The 14109-nt window shown below is 28.3% G+C and overlaps 3 protein-coding genes across 4 annotated transcripts in view; 2 read left to right on the forward strand and 1 right to left on the reverse strand.

Moving 5' to 3' along the window:
- The window catches only part of LOC126833068 (RNA-binding protein 24-like), a 36351-nt gene extending 31174 nt beyond the window's left edge, over positions 1 to 5177 (forward strand). For both annotated transcript variants that reach the window (XM_050564200.1, XM_050564210.1), the window contains one exon: positions 914 to 5177. In XM_050564200.1, the coding sequence (XP_050420157.1) occupies positions 914 to 1080 (167 nt within the window). In that variant the 3' untranslated portion in view covers positions 1081 to 5177. The remainder of the gene's footprint in view (positions 1 to 913) is intronic.
- A 2081-nt stretch (positions 5178 to 7258) lies between these two features.
- On the reverse strand, positions 7259 to 9960 carry LOC126834721 (probable glutamine--tRNA ligase). Its single transcript, XM_050566852.1, has 3 exons — positions 9838 to 9960; positions 8806 to 9671; positions 7259 to 8732 (listed from the first exon to the last, which is right to left on the reverse strand). Exons 2-3 carry the CDS (start codon positions 9666 to 9668, stop codon positions 7313 to 7315), a joined length of 2283 nt encoding a protein of 760 aa, XP_050422809.1. The 5' UTR covers positions 9669 to 9671; positions 9838 to 9960; the 3' UTR covers positions 7259 to 7312.
- A 1337-nt stretch (positions 9961 to 11297) lies between these two features.
- Positions 11298 to 13653, forward strand: LOC126847545 (zinc finger protein 235-like). Its single transcript, XM_050587866.1, has 2 exons — positions 11298 to 11464; positions 12297 to 13653. Exon 2 carries the CDS (start codon positions 12328 to 12330, stop codon positions 13162 to 13164), a length of 837 nt encoding a protein of 278 aa, XP_050443823.1. The 5' UTR covers positions 11298 to 11464; positions 12297 to 12327; the 3' UTR covers positions 13165 to 13653.
- The last annotated feature ends 456 nt before the right edge of the window (positions 13654 to 14109 follow it).

Below are 14109 nucleotides of genomic sequence, written 5' to 3' on the forward strand. Positions count from 1 at the left end.
CTAAAATGATTAAAATCGTTACATTAACTATAAGAACATATTATTATGTTAGACGTGGTGAAACAGCTAAATTTTCCAAAAACGTGCATCTCTTCCCGAGACATGTTTCACGCCCCGAAAGAAGTGGCGAGCTGTGTGACGCCCACTCTTAAGTGGAACCTTAGTCGCTTTGATGCGCCTTTGGTGCCCGTAATACCCCTCCATGATAAAGGCGCGGATTCAGGATGTCTGATTGGGGGGGGGGGGCATCAAATAATATCAATAGATATTATCAGGGTTTACTATGTTAAAATATTTTGAAATCAGGATAATTATGATTGAGACGAAGTTTAGGTACCTCGAAATTATTTATTTAAGTAGCCCAAAACTGAAAATATTACGTGCAGACTATTGGTGCCCTAAATGATCGTTATTTTTCATTATATTTTAGTACCAAAAAGTAAACATCAATAAATAATTAAAATTTTTATTGTAATAAATAAACAAAAACAAATTTTAAATAGAATTGACCGAAAACCAATATCATTTTTACGAAATATATTAAATATAAGAATATGCAATAAGAATAATTTAATGTTTTTCTCATGTAAGTTTTGATATTATCCTATAGAAGATCAAGTTAAATATAGTATTATTATTACGTATATATATATATAATGTATACATATAATAATTTTCACCGGCCTCTTTTTTTTTTATATTTGGGGAGGGCATTGCTCCCATGCCCCCCCCCCTTGTATCTGCGTCGGCCATGATACGTGCAATGCATTTTCATAATAATGTTGACGATTTTGGGTACACCGCCTCTTCGATCTTTGGTTTCCGCCTTAAACAATCCGTCCGATGTATTCGTAGATTAACTCTGCCGTCATTTGTTCCAATTTTTTTTTTAATATTCGCCATTGTTTTTCAGCCGGTGCCGCCAACTACGTAACGCCATATTCGTACGCTGCATTGCCCAGTTCCACAGCGGGTTTACCGACAGCGGCAAGCTCGGCCACAGCGTTCACCGGCCTGTCTCCTTACACCGCGGCCGCCGCCCAACAAGCGGCGTCATTACAAGAAGCGCGGCTTCAGTAGCAGTGCCAACTCAAAGCCCGCGCTCTCCGTCCTAGATTACGAATTTTTCAAAATCAGGGACCTCGGTAGTGCCGCAAAAGAAAACCGAAAATGATATTCATAATCATTTTTTAAGCGAAAAATTGAAAAAAAAAAAAAATCACATACAATTATTGAAATGTTTAAATTGAAAATACGGTAATATTATACATAGCTATATATAATATTGATTATATTTTAATCGCGTAAACATTGTTATTAATGTAATTATAATATTATTACGAATTTGACCTCGGAATACCAAAAAGTTAAAGTAAACAATTCTATATGTATGTCTATATTTTTAGATTGTAGATTATCGTAACACTTTAGTGAATTAGTTATCGTGTAGAGTATTTCAATTAAACCTAGGTAATACTATTGAGAACTTTTTAAAGTGGTCTTGGCCCGGTTCAGGCGTATAGATTTTGGAAAACTACCCACAAAGAGACGTCTGGAGGCTCTTACGGGTGTCCGGCGTCTCTAGTGCAACTACGGTTCCAATTTATTGAAGGGTAACCATTATATAATATTAACATAAAAACAATGCTCTATATTTATTATATATATTATATTTATGTATTTTAAGTATTATAATATTAATATAATGATTTTAAAACCCTTGCCTCTTAACAATTTTCAAGAGTCGCCGTCCTCGTAATATAATAATTAATAATATACAGTTTTCGGGCCTTTTACTCGCGTATAAAACCAAATGATTCATGCATATATCTATATTATAAATTATAACATATTTTATACAGTGACCAAAACTGGTTAACGTAATTAACTTACCCTGATTAAGGGTATACATGCCTATAAATTAGTTACGACCGTGAAATTGCATCTCAAACGCGCATATTATTATTATTATTATTTTTTTTTGTTTAGTTCAATTTATTCTATTATATCATACATATATATTTTATATATTATAAACATCTTATTTTCGATTTTTTATTTTATTTGTGCAAACAAATTATTGTTTTATTTAATATTTTAGATTTTAATTTACAATTATTTTAATTAAGTTTATATATTTATTTTGCAATATCGTTTCGTGCGCTAAAGCTTAGGCAATTCATTTCCGGCAATTACATATAAATTCTATTGAAGTTAGATTTAATCATATTTTTATCCGTTCCGTAAAATATGAATACATGATTGTGTGCCAAACAAACATAATGGGCAGTTTTTAATGTGATATTTTTATTTATTTTCTATAACCATCCCAAAGCGAAGTGCAAATACTAAATAATTATACTTTGAAATAAACGTACCAGCGTAAAACCGATAGCCTATATTAATTGACCAGAAAAAAGGTATCAATAAATATAATCAAGATATTATTGCAGTTTCAATATATTTTTATTCTCAAGTCTCAACATTAAACCAAAAGAATATTAACAGCCCGATATTTAGTAAGCAGCTGATATACAAAACATAATAACGGCTACATAAATCATAATAAAATTAATCTATATTAATATTACTATTTATTTTTATCCGCAATTATTAAATTACCATAAAATAAAATGTATTTGAATAATTGTAATTGTAAGGTAAAAGTAAAATATTTATATATTATATTACTAAAATGCCTAGTCTATAACGTCATTTTATTTACATTTTTTTTTTAAATTTTTAAGTTAGTATAAAATTATTATTACAAAGAATTTATATTATAATATTATTTTTTTTATTACACATCTAGTCATATGTACAATAAGATAATTATTCAATTTTATTTTTAAGGGTAAAATAATCTGTACATGTATTTATAGTTAACTAAATTTTTATTATTATTATTATTATTAATTAATAATTATTATTATTACTATTATTACATACCCGTGCATAATTATAAGTACATACATATTATATTTATAATAATATTATTAAATAGGATTATATACACGTGTATAATATAATATTTGTTAAGGTGATATTGACGTCAAAACCAATATTAATTGAGCACAAGGTAATGTTATCAATTTGCTTACAATTGCAAATTGATTACAACATTTTTTATTCTTCTCCGTTTGTAATAGTAGATATAGCCAGATGACGAAGGCGGCCATTTTCCGTAATTGCAAATCGTACCAATTCCGCTTATAGATTCGAAAACCCTTTTACACTAAACAAGATAATTTAAACAATTTTAATAATTTTTAAAAGAAATCTGAATTTGTTTTCGTCTTGTTCCAATTTTTGCATTTACAGTTAACAGAAGTCAGAACCATAATATAGCCATCTCTCGATGTTTTTTTTTTTACAATACTTATTAAATTGTTAAATAAAATATTATCAAGCTTGTAGTTCTTTTTTGTTGATATTTTTTCAGTTGTCGTGTGCTTACACTCGTATATTTAAAATAATACTCATTAATTTTATAAAAATTGAAAGACTGAAGTTTGTTTGTTTTTTTTATTAACATTTAGAACCAGTTTTTAATTACGAGTAGATAGCAACTTTAGCCTTTAGAACCATCGTTGTTGACCGGATTAAAATTATTGTTCCATTCTTACTAGTAGTTTTATAGTATTTTTCTAAAAGTGGGGTATAATAAACGAATTTGTCTGTGTTTTTAAATAATAGACAAACCATTTGAACAATTTTGACCGGTATAATAACTTAGGATTCCTTCTATAGTTGCGTTGTCCGTGAATCATTACAATTACTTATTGTATCTATAATTATAGTCTTTACACGGTATTGAATATATTGCGAGAGATGCTAATATATGGATGTTAATACTAATGAAATATCAAAAGGGTTCGTTAATTTTCCCCGTCCCGACATACCCGAAAAAATAAAATAATTACCATTAAATAAAATGTTTAAAGAAAAACTCAGTAATTTCATTTTAATTTATAATATTGAAAAATTGCTACGTGTACAAAAAAAAAAAAGTAAAAATTATACAATAAAATATTACGTATAAAAATATGTTCAATCTGGTGTGCCTTGTTGTATAAACCAAATTTTAAGTCAAGTATAAAGTAAATTAATAAGATAAATGTATATGCATTTATATATGTATATAATATATATATATATATATAAAATATATTTTGATATATAAATGTAAAATAAAATAAAAAAAGTTATATAGTATGATGTTCATTTATATTTAACTCGATTGTTATTCATTTTGTTACCTTAATAATAATTATTATTATTATTACTAACGCGGTATAATATGATGTTTTGTTTTTCGAATGCATTATAATATAATATAAATATGATAACGCATGAACCGATCCATAACGTGCTGGATGTGAAAAATATAAAACTTGATTTATGTGTACTTAAAACAATTTTTGACGGAACATATCGATGCTAAATTAATACCTAATTTTTTTTTTACTACCCATATATTTTTTTTTTTTTTGTAACTTTTATAATAACATTTCAATTAAACCGTAATTTTACTTCGCTCGATTATTAATAATAATAAATCGAATACATATTTTTAAAGTAAATTTAAGTAAGAAATATGTATATTATAATTATTGATAATGTATACCCTCCATATATTTTAAGTACCCAATAGTCGTCTACATTGGCGAAAAATGTTGCCAACGGTGAAGCTAGTCATATTATGGGAAATATTCTGGTGCACCATGTATAATATTTTTATGTAATAAAACGTTTAAACGTTATAAATAAAATATACTATACATATTATATATTATAAATATATGAAATTATTTAAAAATTATTAGTAATGTAAGTTTTCGGCGGGGGTCGGGTTGGGCAATTGTAAACACTATTTTATTTATTTTTTTACGCATACTAATAATGGGTAATTTTCATAATTGAAAGCGTTTGACCCCGTATTGATTTGTTAGAAAACGCGATGAAAAATAAAAATTAGTATATTATTTTTATGAGTAAAAAAATTGTATTAACGTTTGCTACGCGTGTTTACATTATGTCACCCTGCCCGACTCTACATTTGGTGATCAGTTATATCACATTAGTATGTAAAATTATTATTAAGATAAAACAATTCAATGAAATTTAGTCAATATTAACGGTTAATTTTAAGGCATATAGTTGTATTATAAAAAATTAATAATTAAATACATGTTTAAAAATCAATGATGTTTTTATTTATATTACATTTGAATGAATTTACTACCGTTGGATATACTTAAGCATTCATAAGAAAAGCGGTCACGATGTCTTAGTAGTAGGCACATATTTAAATATTACATATTACCTCACTAAGAAATGTTCATCAATATTTATAAAAATCTTTAGAGAACGCATCCGTATAATTGGTAGTGTGAAAACAGGATTTGCACAAATAAATACTATAAGGCTGTGACAGTACTAAATTCTTTAAATGTTAATAGAAAAATAAAGAAGCTTGGCAGTTTTTGTAGACGGATGAGTTATTTTTCTATTAATTTCTAAAGTTTAGGTTTTTTAGATATGTTATGAAATATTAGTGGATTACGTTATTGAAATACGCTTAACCACATAGCAAGATGAAAATATCCACCAACTTTTTCGAACAGTCTACTAGTACCTATATCTAAATCACTCTTCCTACGCTTGTCTGTCTTGTCCGTTTTAACAATTCAATGTCTGAATAATCTGAACTTTTTAAGTAACGGTTAATCGATTACTATTGATGGTAATATTTACAATTCGACAAACGCCCATGCCTATAGGTACAGATCTGCGTTTTAATCTCCATCATTTATCAAGATCTATAAAATAAAATAAATTAGATACAGGAGATAAGATTATAGTTTCCCGTTAAAACAGAATCAATTCGTAATATTATAAATATAAGATAACAAGTCTAAAACATTTTATGAATCGCTGAGATCAATAAATTGTTAGTGGCTATTCGAATGCAACATGTGTTTTCGATGCGTTCCAGTAGTTGTTTTTATACATTCGGCGTAATAGGATTCAATCGATACCACCGTCATCAGTGTTCCGAATAACTGTGAGTACTATAATTTTTAATTTATTCTTTACAGTCAATCGTTTTATTTTTGTTCATTTGCTGGTACTTATTTTTACATTAATCTCCATTAATGGAGATAGATATTCTTACAGCGCTTGCATTTGCGATTTCTATTTTACTTTTTAGCCATTTACATATAATTAAATAAAGCACACATTTTATTTGTAAACACGTTTTTTATAACATAAATTAAGCTTTGTAAGCGTCCCCTCACAAAGGTAGAGTGGGGGAATGGGGTCCCAAATGTGGAGCAAGAAGTAATTTATTTAGATAACACTATTCTTACCATACAACCAAAATGAAAAATCAAAACTTTCTAGTTAGTTTAAAAGAAATAATTTTCATAAAATACCGTTATACGCTCATCAAGATTCAGATTTAATTAAACAATAACAATTTTATAATTTCTAGCAAATACAAAACTTCTTATTAACTATTATTATGAGTTATAACTGAAAGTGATAATCCCCTATAAATTAATAAACGTTTCGTTGCGAAGCGTAGATGGTGAAAGCTACTAAGTATATATAATTGTATAGATTATAAATGTGTTTATATTATTATTATTTAATTTTATTGGGGTTTACTCGATAAAATTTCTATTTCTATTTAAGTACAATTTTCTATTAACTTTGTGCAAGATTGTGCAAAACACCATAGGAATTTGTGAATTTAAGAATTGGTATATTACTTATTAGGCATAGTAATGACAATAAATATTTAGTACCAACCTACTATAATAAAATGCATAGAGCGAACAACTCTAATGTATGGTTCATGTTCAAGCAGAATTTAAAATTCATTACATTATCCAACTCGTTAGTTACATTTTTACCAAATATAACATATTTATAAATATTTTCAATGTACAATTATAGATTTTTTTTCATTTATTCTTATCCCCAGCTATTAATTTTTTGAACTATGAAGTATCGAATTAAAAATGAATATACGAATAATTGTAGTTTTGGAATTAATGAGTTATTTTCAAGTATTAACAAATCTTTATTTATCAACTTATAATAGCATCAAAATAACAGGGATACAAGTACGACGTATTTCAGTATAGTGACTCTCTAGTACAGAATCTAGTTTCAACGTTACTATTTGAACTTTTAACTACAGGTTAGTAACACACAAATCAGTACTAAATACAAATTAAAAATGTAATAATTTTAACAATTCATTTATTTAATTTTATTAGCAAAATAACAACATTTTAGATTATTTAGATGAACCATCTTTTAAAACTATAGTTCTGTTGAAGACTAAATTTGTATCGTTCGAATCAAAGTCAACACAATAATAACCTAATCTTTCAAACTGATAAATTTTAAGCATCGAAGATTTTAGCAAATGTTTATCACCAAAAGCTTTGACTATTTTTAATGAATCTGGATTGATGTCACTTAAGTAACCATTAGGCACTTGATTTGCGTCTTCAGGGTTCTTGTGTAAAAATAAGCGTCCATACAACTTAACAGTTACTTCAATTGGATTTGACACCCAATGAATAAATGCTTTGGGTTTAGCTGAGTTTTCAATAATTGAAGCTTCAACTTGAATTTCTTCAATCAACGAACCACTCTTTTTAACTTCTATTACTTTAACTACAAGACCAGCATACCTCAAACCAACTGTTTGATTAGGTGTTAAGCGGCGATAATCTTTATCTGCATTTTCACTGAAATCGGTGGATTCTATGTACAGCACTGACGTCAACTCCACAGTGTGTGATCCTTTGTCTGGATCGTTTGGAAAATCAGGAACACTAATCAAATTTGGTTTCTTCAATTCATCAAAGTTTCTAATGGTAATCTTTAAAGGTTCTTGAACAACCATAGTTCTTGGTGCAGTTAAATTTAAATAATCTTGAACTTCAGAATCGAGCATTTGTGGATCGACAATGGTTTGCGCTCCTGTGATACCCATGCGTGCACAAAACGAATTTATCGACTGAGGTGGAAAACCTCTACGGCGCAATGCGCTCAAAGTGAATAATCTCGGGTCGTCCCAATCATTGACTATTTTCTCATCGATTAATTTACTAATTTTTCTCTTGGAAACCACAGTGTAGTTCATATTAAGTCTGCCATATTCCCACTGTACGGGACAATAAAGATCAAGTGAATTACACAACCAATAGTAAGTAGACCTACGACTTTGAAACTCTTTAGTACAAAGAGAATGCGTTATGTTTTCAATAGAATCACAGAGACAGTGAGTATAATCGTATGTGGGGTAGATGCACCATTTGTCTTTAGTTCTGTGATGCGGTAAAAACTTAATACGGTATGCTACAGGATCTTGTTTACCTTCTTCAAGTGTGACTTTCATTCTTAGAGTAGCTTCCCCTTCATCAAAAACTCCATTTTTCATATCGTTAAGTAACACTAAATTTTCTTTGACTGAACGATTTCGCCACGGGGATGGCGGTGGGTTAAAACCTTGCATGTCTTGTTGTTTTTGGTGACAAACATAAGCCAACCCTTTTTTAGTCAGATCAATGGCCCATTGGTATAATTGATTAAAATAATCTGATGAATGTGTGATTTTATATGGACGATAACCTAACCATTCCACCATGTCTTTGATACCGGTGAAAAATTTCTCTTCTTCTTTTTCTGGATTCGTGTCATCGTACCTAAAAATGCACGACTATTTAAAATTTTAAATTATATCATAAAAATTTTTTATTAAACAAATAATACACTCACCTAAGAATGCATTCTCCATTGGAAGCTTTAGCGAGTCCAAAATTGATATTTATAGCTTTAGCGTGTCCAATATGCAAAATACCATTAGGTTCTGGAGGAAATCTAGTGATTACTTTTCCTTTTGTTTCCTTAAGATGTTTAGCTAAAAGTTTTTCTGTATTCTTTGTTACGACGTAGCCTTCCGTTTTGAAATTCTCTCCGGGTTTATGGAAGTCTACTTTACCTACTACCTCTTCAATTGACATAGGTTCATAAACCAATTTTTTTTCTACAAGTTTTACATCTTTCACTTTTTTTTGTTTTTGAACGGGTGCTAAATCAGCTTCAGTCTTTGCACCCAACAATTCTAAGACTTGAATATCAACTTCATTTTTAACTGCTTTTCCGTCAGCCCAAGGCAATAGCTTCCTAACTTCTTGCATAAGACCGCCAATATTAAACTTATATCTTTTCTCAATAAGTTCATTTTTGCTTTTAGAAATTACAGATCCGACTACTTGCTCTATTTGTTCAGGTGTAACAATAACACCAACACCGCAGGCTTTTTCAAAATCTGATATATCAGTATCTTTATCAGATATTGATGAGCGCAAATACTCTAAACTGCAATCGATTCTTTGAGTAGTGTCGAATTTGTTTGTAGATATATAACTGATGATTAAAGGTATATGCTTAGAATCTTGATTTTTTAGTTTTGAAGCCAAATGATACAACAAAATTCCATAATCTGACAATGATTTTTTTGTCTTGGAGAACTCATCGATCACAAACTTTAAGTTAGTAGTTAGGTTTTTGTTTTTCAATGTCTCTTTTGCTTTAGCCTCCGACAGACCAATAGATACAAATAACTGGACATCAGACATTTTCTAAACCAAGAAAATGTTCAAATTATTAATCATAAAGTTTTCTAGTAAATAAATACATTGTTTTTAATAACCAGACAACCTAATGATAACACAAACTCAGGCGTTCAATTATTTATGAAGTAGTCTGGAATCTAAACACATCAAATTAATTTAATACTATAATTACCTAAAATTATTTTAAGATTTTGTATATCTTTAGTTCTGATCAATGCACTATTAACTACTCCTATTGGAGTTTGTAAGTCTTCGACAGCAATATGATCGTAGTCTCCAGTTGTACTTATAAAGGTTGCATTTACTGTTGAACTATCGTGTAGAACAATTGAACAAGGTTTACCTGCAAAAACAAATGTTTATTGTGTTAATTATTTAAAATAAAGTAACAAAATAGAACCACAGTAGCCAACTGCCAATAGTTCTAATAAGATAAAAGTAGAATAAAAAGTACAATTTCAATTATTATTAATTATACTTGTTTTATTAAACCGAGTTATTTATATTATAAATTGTGTTTATTATATTAGTAAGTTATATAAAGTGTGCTAATTATATGAAGTCAACATAGATTTAATTTAAGGTGTATTGTGATTATATTTTATTGCAGTTTTTTTAGGTGATATACAACAAGTATTTTTTTTTACTGATAATTAAAAAAAAAAATTTTAAAAGTATATCTGTAATACTGGTTGTCATGCTGGGCTATACAAAGCCTATTATAAAATCGAGTACGAATATAATTGTAAATTTAAACAATTGTCTTTAGTTTTAAAATTTAGAACTAATATATCGTTATCCTAAATAAAAAATATTATTATCCGTGGAGAGTATTACGAGTTAAATACGAGAAAAATACGAGTTGGCATGTTTCAAAGCAGTTTTACTCTGGACGTTCATAAAACCTTCAGAATGTTTACCGTTCAAAGATCAATTATTATTATTATTTATTATATTTTTCAAATAATTTTTAACAAATTCTGTTGACTGTTATTGTAATATTATTTAGGTATTACGTACTAAGTTGTATTTATTAACTAACCTTCGAATTTTGAGACAACGTCGAGGAATCGCCCTCTCAAAAAACTGGCATTTATTTGTTCTTGGCTGTCCATAAATACGACAAGTACATCATACACGATAGTAAAGTTATATTTATGATACACTTGCAAAATCGAAAACTTAAAAAGTACCTACTGTTGACGTGCGCACAAGCAAAACACGATATTCACAGATGGCAATTGGCAGTGGTCGAGTCGGCAGTCGGCACGTTTTGTCTCGCAATCGGCTGCGTGGGATAAAGTCTGAAGCTAGCAACGAAACGTACCGTAAACGGTCGATTATAATAATAATTTTTAAACACATGAACAATTCACTAATTAATAAATTCCACAGAGTTTATAATAATTATTATTGCATATAACTATAAGTATGTAACTGTATAACTATGACTAAAAGTCGCTCATAGATTTTAATATATGTATATTTGTTCTATTCCCTGTAAAAAATGTTAATATCTAGTATAAAGCGTATAAACACCGCACCAAACCCGTCTCTAACTTTGATTCGCTCGCCCATATCAACAACAACATGTATAATATATGTATATAATATTTTTGTGATTCCATCAGACTACTCAAGCCTATTATTCATGTAACAAACGCTTACATTTTGTTTACCAATTAACTTAACCGTAACTTCTTATTTATTGTTGTAGTAGTGTTATTTATATTTTAACCCGTCTAATTTTGTTTAATAATCAGTTACCATTAAATAAAACATTACAAAAGTAAACGTCGGTAAGTGAATTTTGTTACTTGTCTTCTACTTGGATAACCTTGTAATCAGTTGCTTATAAATATCAATATAATATTCTGTATTTTAATATAAAGGTTTGTGTGGATCGAATTGATACTCAAATAATAATAATAATCAAGTTAATAATCAGTAAATGATCAAAGCATATTTACTAATTGGTAGCTAAATACTTTGAAAAATAAAATTGAAAACTAATCGTTTGTGTTACTATAAAGTAGGTTTATAAACTATAAATTGTATTTACTTCTATTAATCTCGTTGAGTTCTCATGATATAATGCTAAAACTGCTTCAGATATTAAAAAAAAAATTGTTATTAATTATTATTAGTACCATAAACATTCTATTTTCATTTACATAAGACTGTACTACCTTTATTATATATGTATTTTCGCTGTATGGAACAATGAGCTACCTATTTTAAATATTATACACAGATTTGTACAAGTACGCCGATTGTGAATTCTCTAAGTCATAAGTATCACTGTTATACCTGTACATTAATATAGGCTGTATATTATATTATAAATACATAATATACTTATAATTTTTTAATATTTTTATTGAAATTTTTTTTAATATTTTAGTTATTGTTATATAATATGTATTTATTAATACAAATAAAGAAAAAAACATTATATTTTAAAAACAAACAATTAGTATATTTTTATTATTATTTTTTTTACGGATAGGTAACAGTTTTGTAAATATTTAGTTGGGCTTAACCAAATATATGCCTATGTATGTTAATATATTATCCCTTTTGTATGATATTATTACTTAAACAATTTTTTTAAATTTTCTTTTTTTCTAGTTAACCAGCTTTGTTTAGAATACAATATAAAATGGGCGATGTGACTGCAGCAAGTGCTCCTACTGATGATTTAAATAATTCTGGTTCATCATGCTCATCTTCGTCATCAGATTCCGATGGAGAATCTAGTAGTTCTGGTTCGAGTTCTAGTTCATCTTCTTGTTCTGAAACAGCCAATAAACAATGTGATGCTGAATGTACCGAATGTGATTCAAACATTTCACCTTCAAACGGCCAAACAGATTGGATCGTTTGTCAGCTTTGTCTACATAAAGTAAAAACTCCGTTACAACTTAAACAGCATATGCGAATGCACACTGCGCATAAGATACATCGTTGTGCAATTTGTAATAAATCGTTTGAACAGGCAACTCGTCTGGAAAAACATATAGCTATACATTGTGGCACAGACTCTCGATATGAATGTGCTCTTTGTGGAAAAGTTTACAAGCTTCGCACCCAAATTGTTAGCCATATAGCAGCACACAAAAAACAAAATGCCGGCCGGCGTATTTCATATACATGTACCATATGCACAAAAAAGTTTTCAAACAAGTCAAAGCTTCGAGAACACGAGTCTGGACACGAAAACGGCACTTTGCATTCATGCGATGTATGTGGACGGACATTCAAGTTAAACTCATACCTCGTTGTGCACAAAAGAACACACGAAATGAACGTATCTTACACCGGCGACAAGCCTTTTACATGTACACTGTGCAGCAAGTCTTTTTTGAGTAAAAGCAATTTGGATTTACACATGTTAGTGCATAATTATGTTAAAAAAGCGTCATATAGTTGTGAAATTTGTGGTAAAATATTCATGCGAAAGTACAACTACGATGCTCATGTAAATATACACCAATAGTTTGTAAGTTTTATGTTTAAGCGATGATTTTAGAAACACAAGTTTTCAAAAGCATTTAGGTAGTAAATTAAAACTATGTGTTATTTTTGGTGGGTTTTATTTTTTATTGTAAGAAATGAAGGTTGACGTTTTTAAATTTACACGCTTATTTTTGTAGTACAGCTGACATTGTAGCACTGTAGAGGTTTTAATTTCAAAACTCACTAAAATTATTTGACTCGGAATCTATCCATTGTAAGTAATTGGGTATTCTTCGATTTTTTTATTTAAAGTACTATTTACATTTGTTTTATGTTACATTACTCTATTTTTACTACCTTAATCATTATATATATATTTATAATTTATTTTTACTTTTCATTGTGGGCCTTACTGATAATTTACTTCTATTCTTTATAAAACTATTATGAATACTTCTTATTCCTGTTTAAAATATATTTTAGTGACAAAAACATATAAACATAATGTAACGTACAAAACTTATAGCATAATTATGATGTGTTATATTGTTTATTTATTTGATTTTGTATTATATAACATTGTATTTATTAAATGTTTAACTATAAGATTATTGCTATGTTAATGATTATAAACGTTTATTCAGTAATTTAAAATAGAATGTAAAAAAAAAATTAGTTTATAAAAGTCATATCCAAATAACTGCAATAATTAAAAAATTGAATTGCTTGAAAATTAAATTTATACTATGGCATAAAAATAATTAAAATCACAAAATATTATTATCTACATAGTGGAGCAAATTTTTCTTAAATTAATTATACTTATTGTTGATATACCTTGACATGAAATAATGTATTTATGAAAACAATAACTTTAAATAGTAATCACTAGAGCTCTTGATATACATATTCTTTGGTATTTTAGATTTACGAAGAATAGGTACAAGAATTTGTAAACCAATCAAGTACCTTTTTTTTAAAAAAA

The sequence above is a fragment of the Adelges cooleyi genome, unplaced genomic scaffold (genome assembly GCF_023614345.1).
Source record: "Adelges cooleyi isolate 19-005CV unplaced genomic scaffold, UGA_ACOO_1.1 ACOO_flye_CR_arks_rails_tigmint_CR_PRNA_1, whole genome shotgun sequence".
Lineage (NCBI taxonomy): Eukaryota > Metazoa > Arthropoda > Insecta > Hemiptera > Adelgidae > Adelges > Adelges cooleyi.

Bases quoted from the DNA above. Each gene is read 5' to 3' on its own strand.
- LOC126834721 (XM_050566852.1), bottom strand. From the start codon at position 9,668: ATGTCTGATGTCCAGTTATTTGTATCTATTGGTCTGTCGGAGGCTAAA. The intron at 8,733-8,805 runs GTGAGTGTATTA...GTGCATTTTTAG, and splicing joins AATGGAGAATGCATTCTTAG to GTACGATGACACGAATCCAG.
- LOC126847545 (XM_050587866.1), top strand. From the start codon at position 12,328: ATGGGCGATGTGACTGCAGCAAGTGCTCCTACTGATGATTTAAATAAT.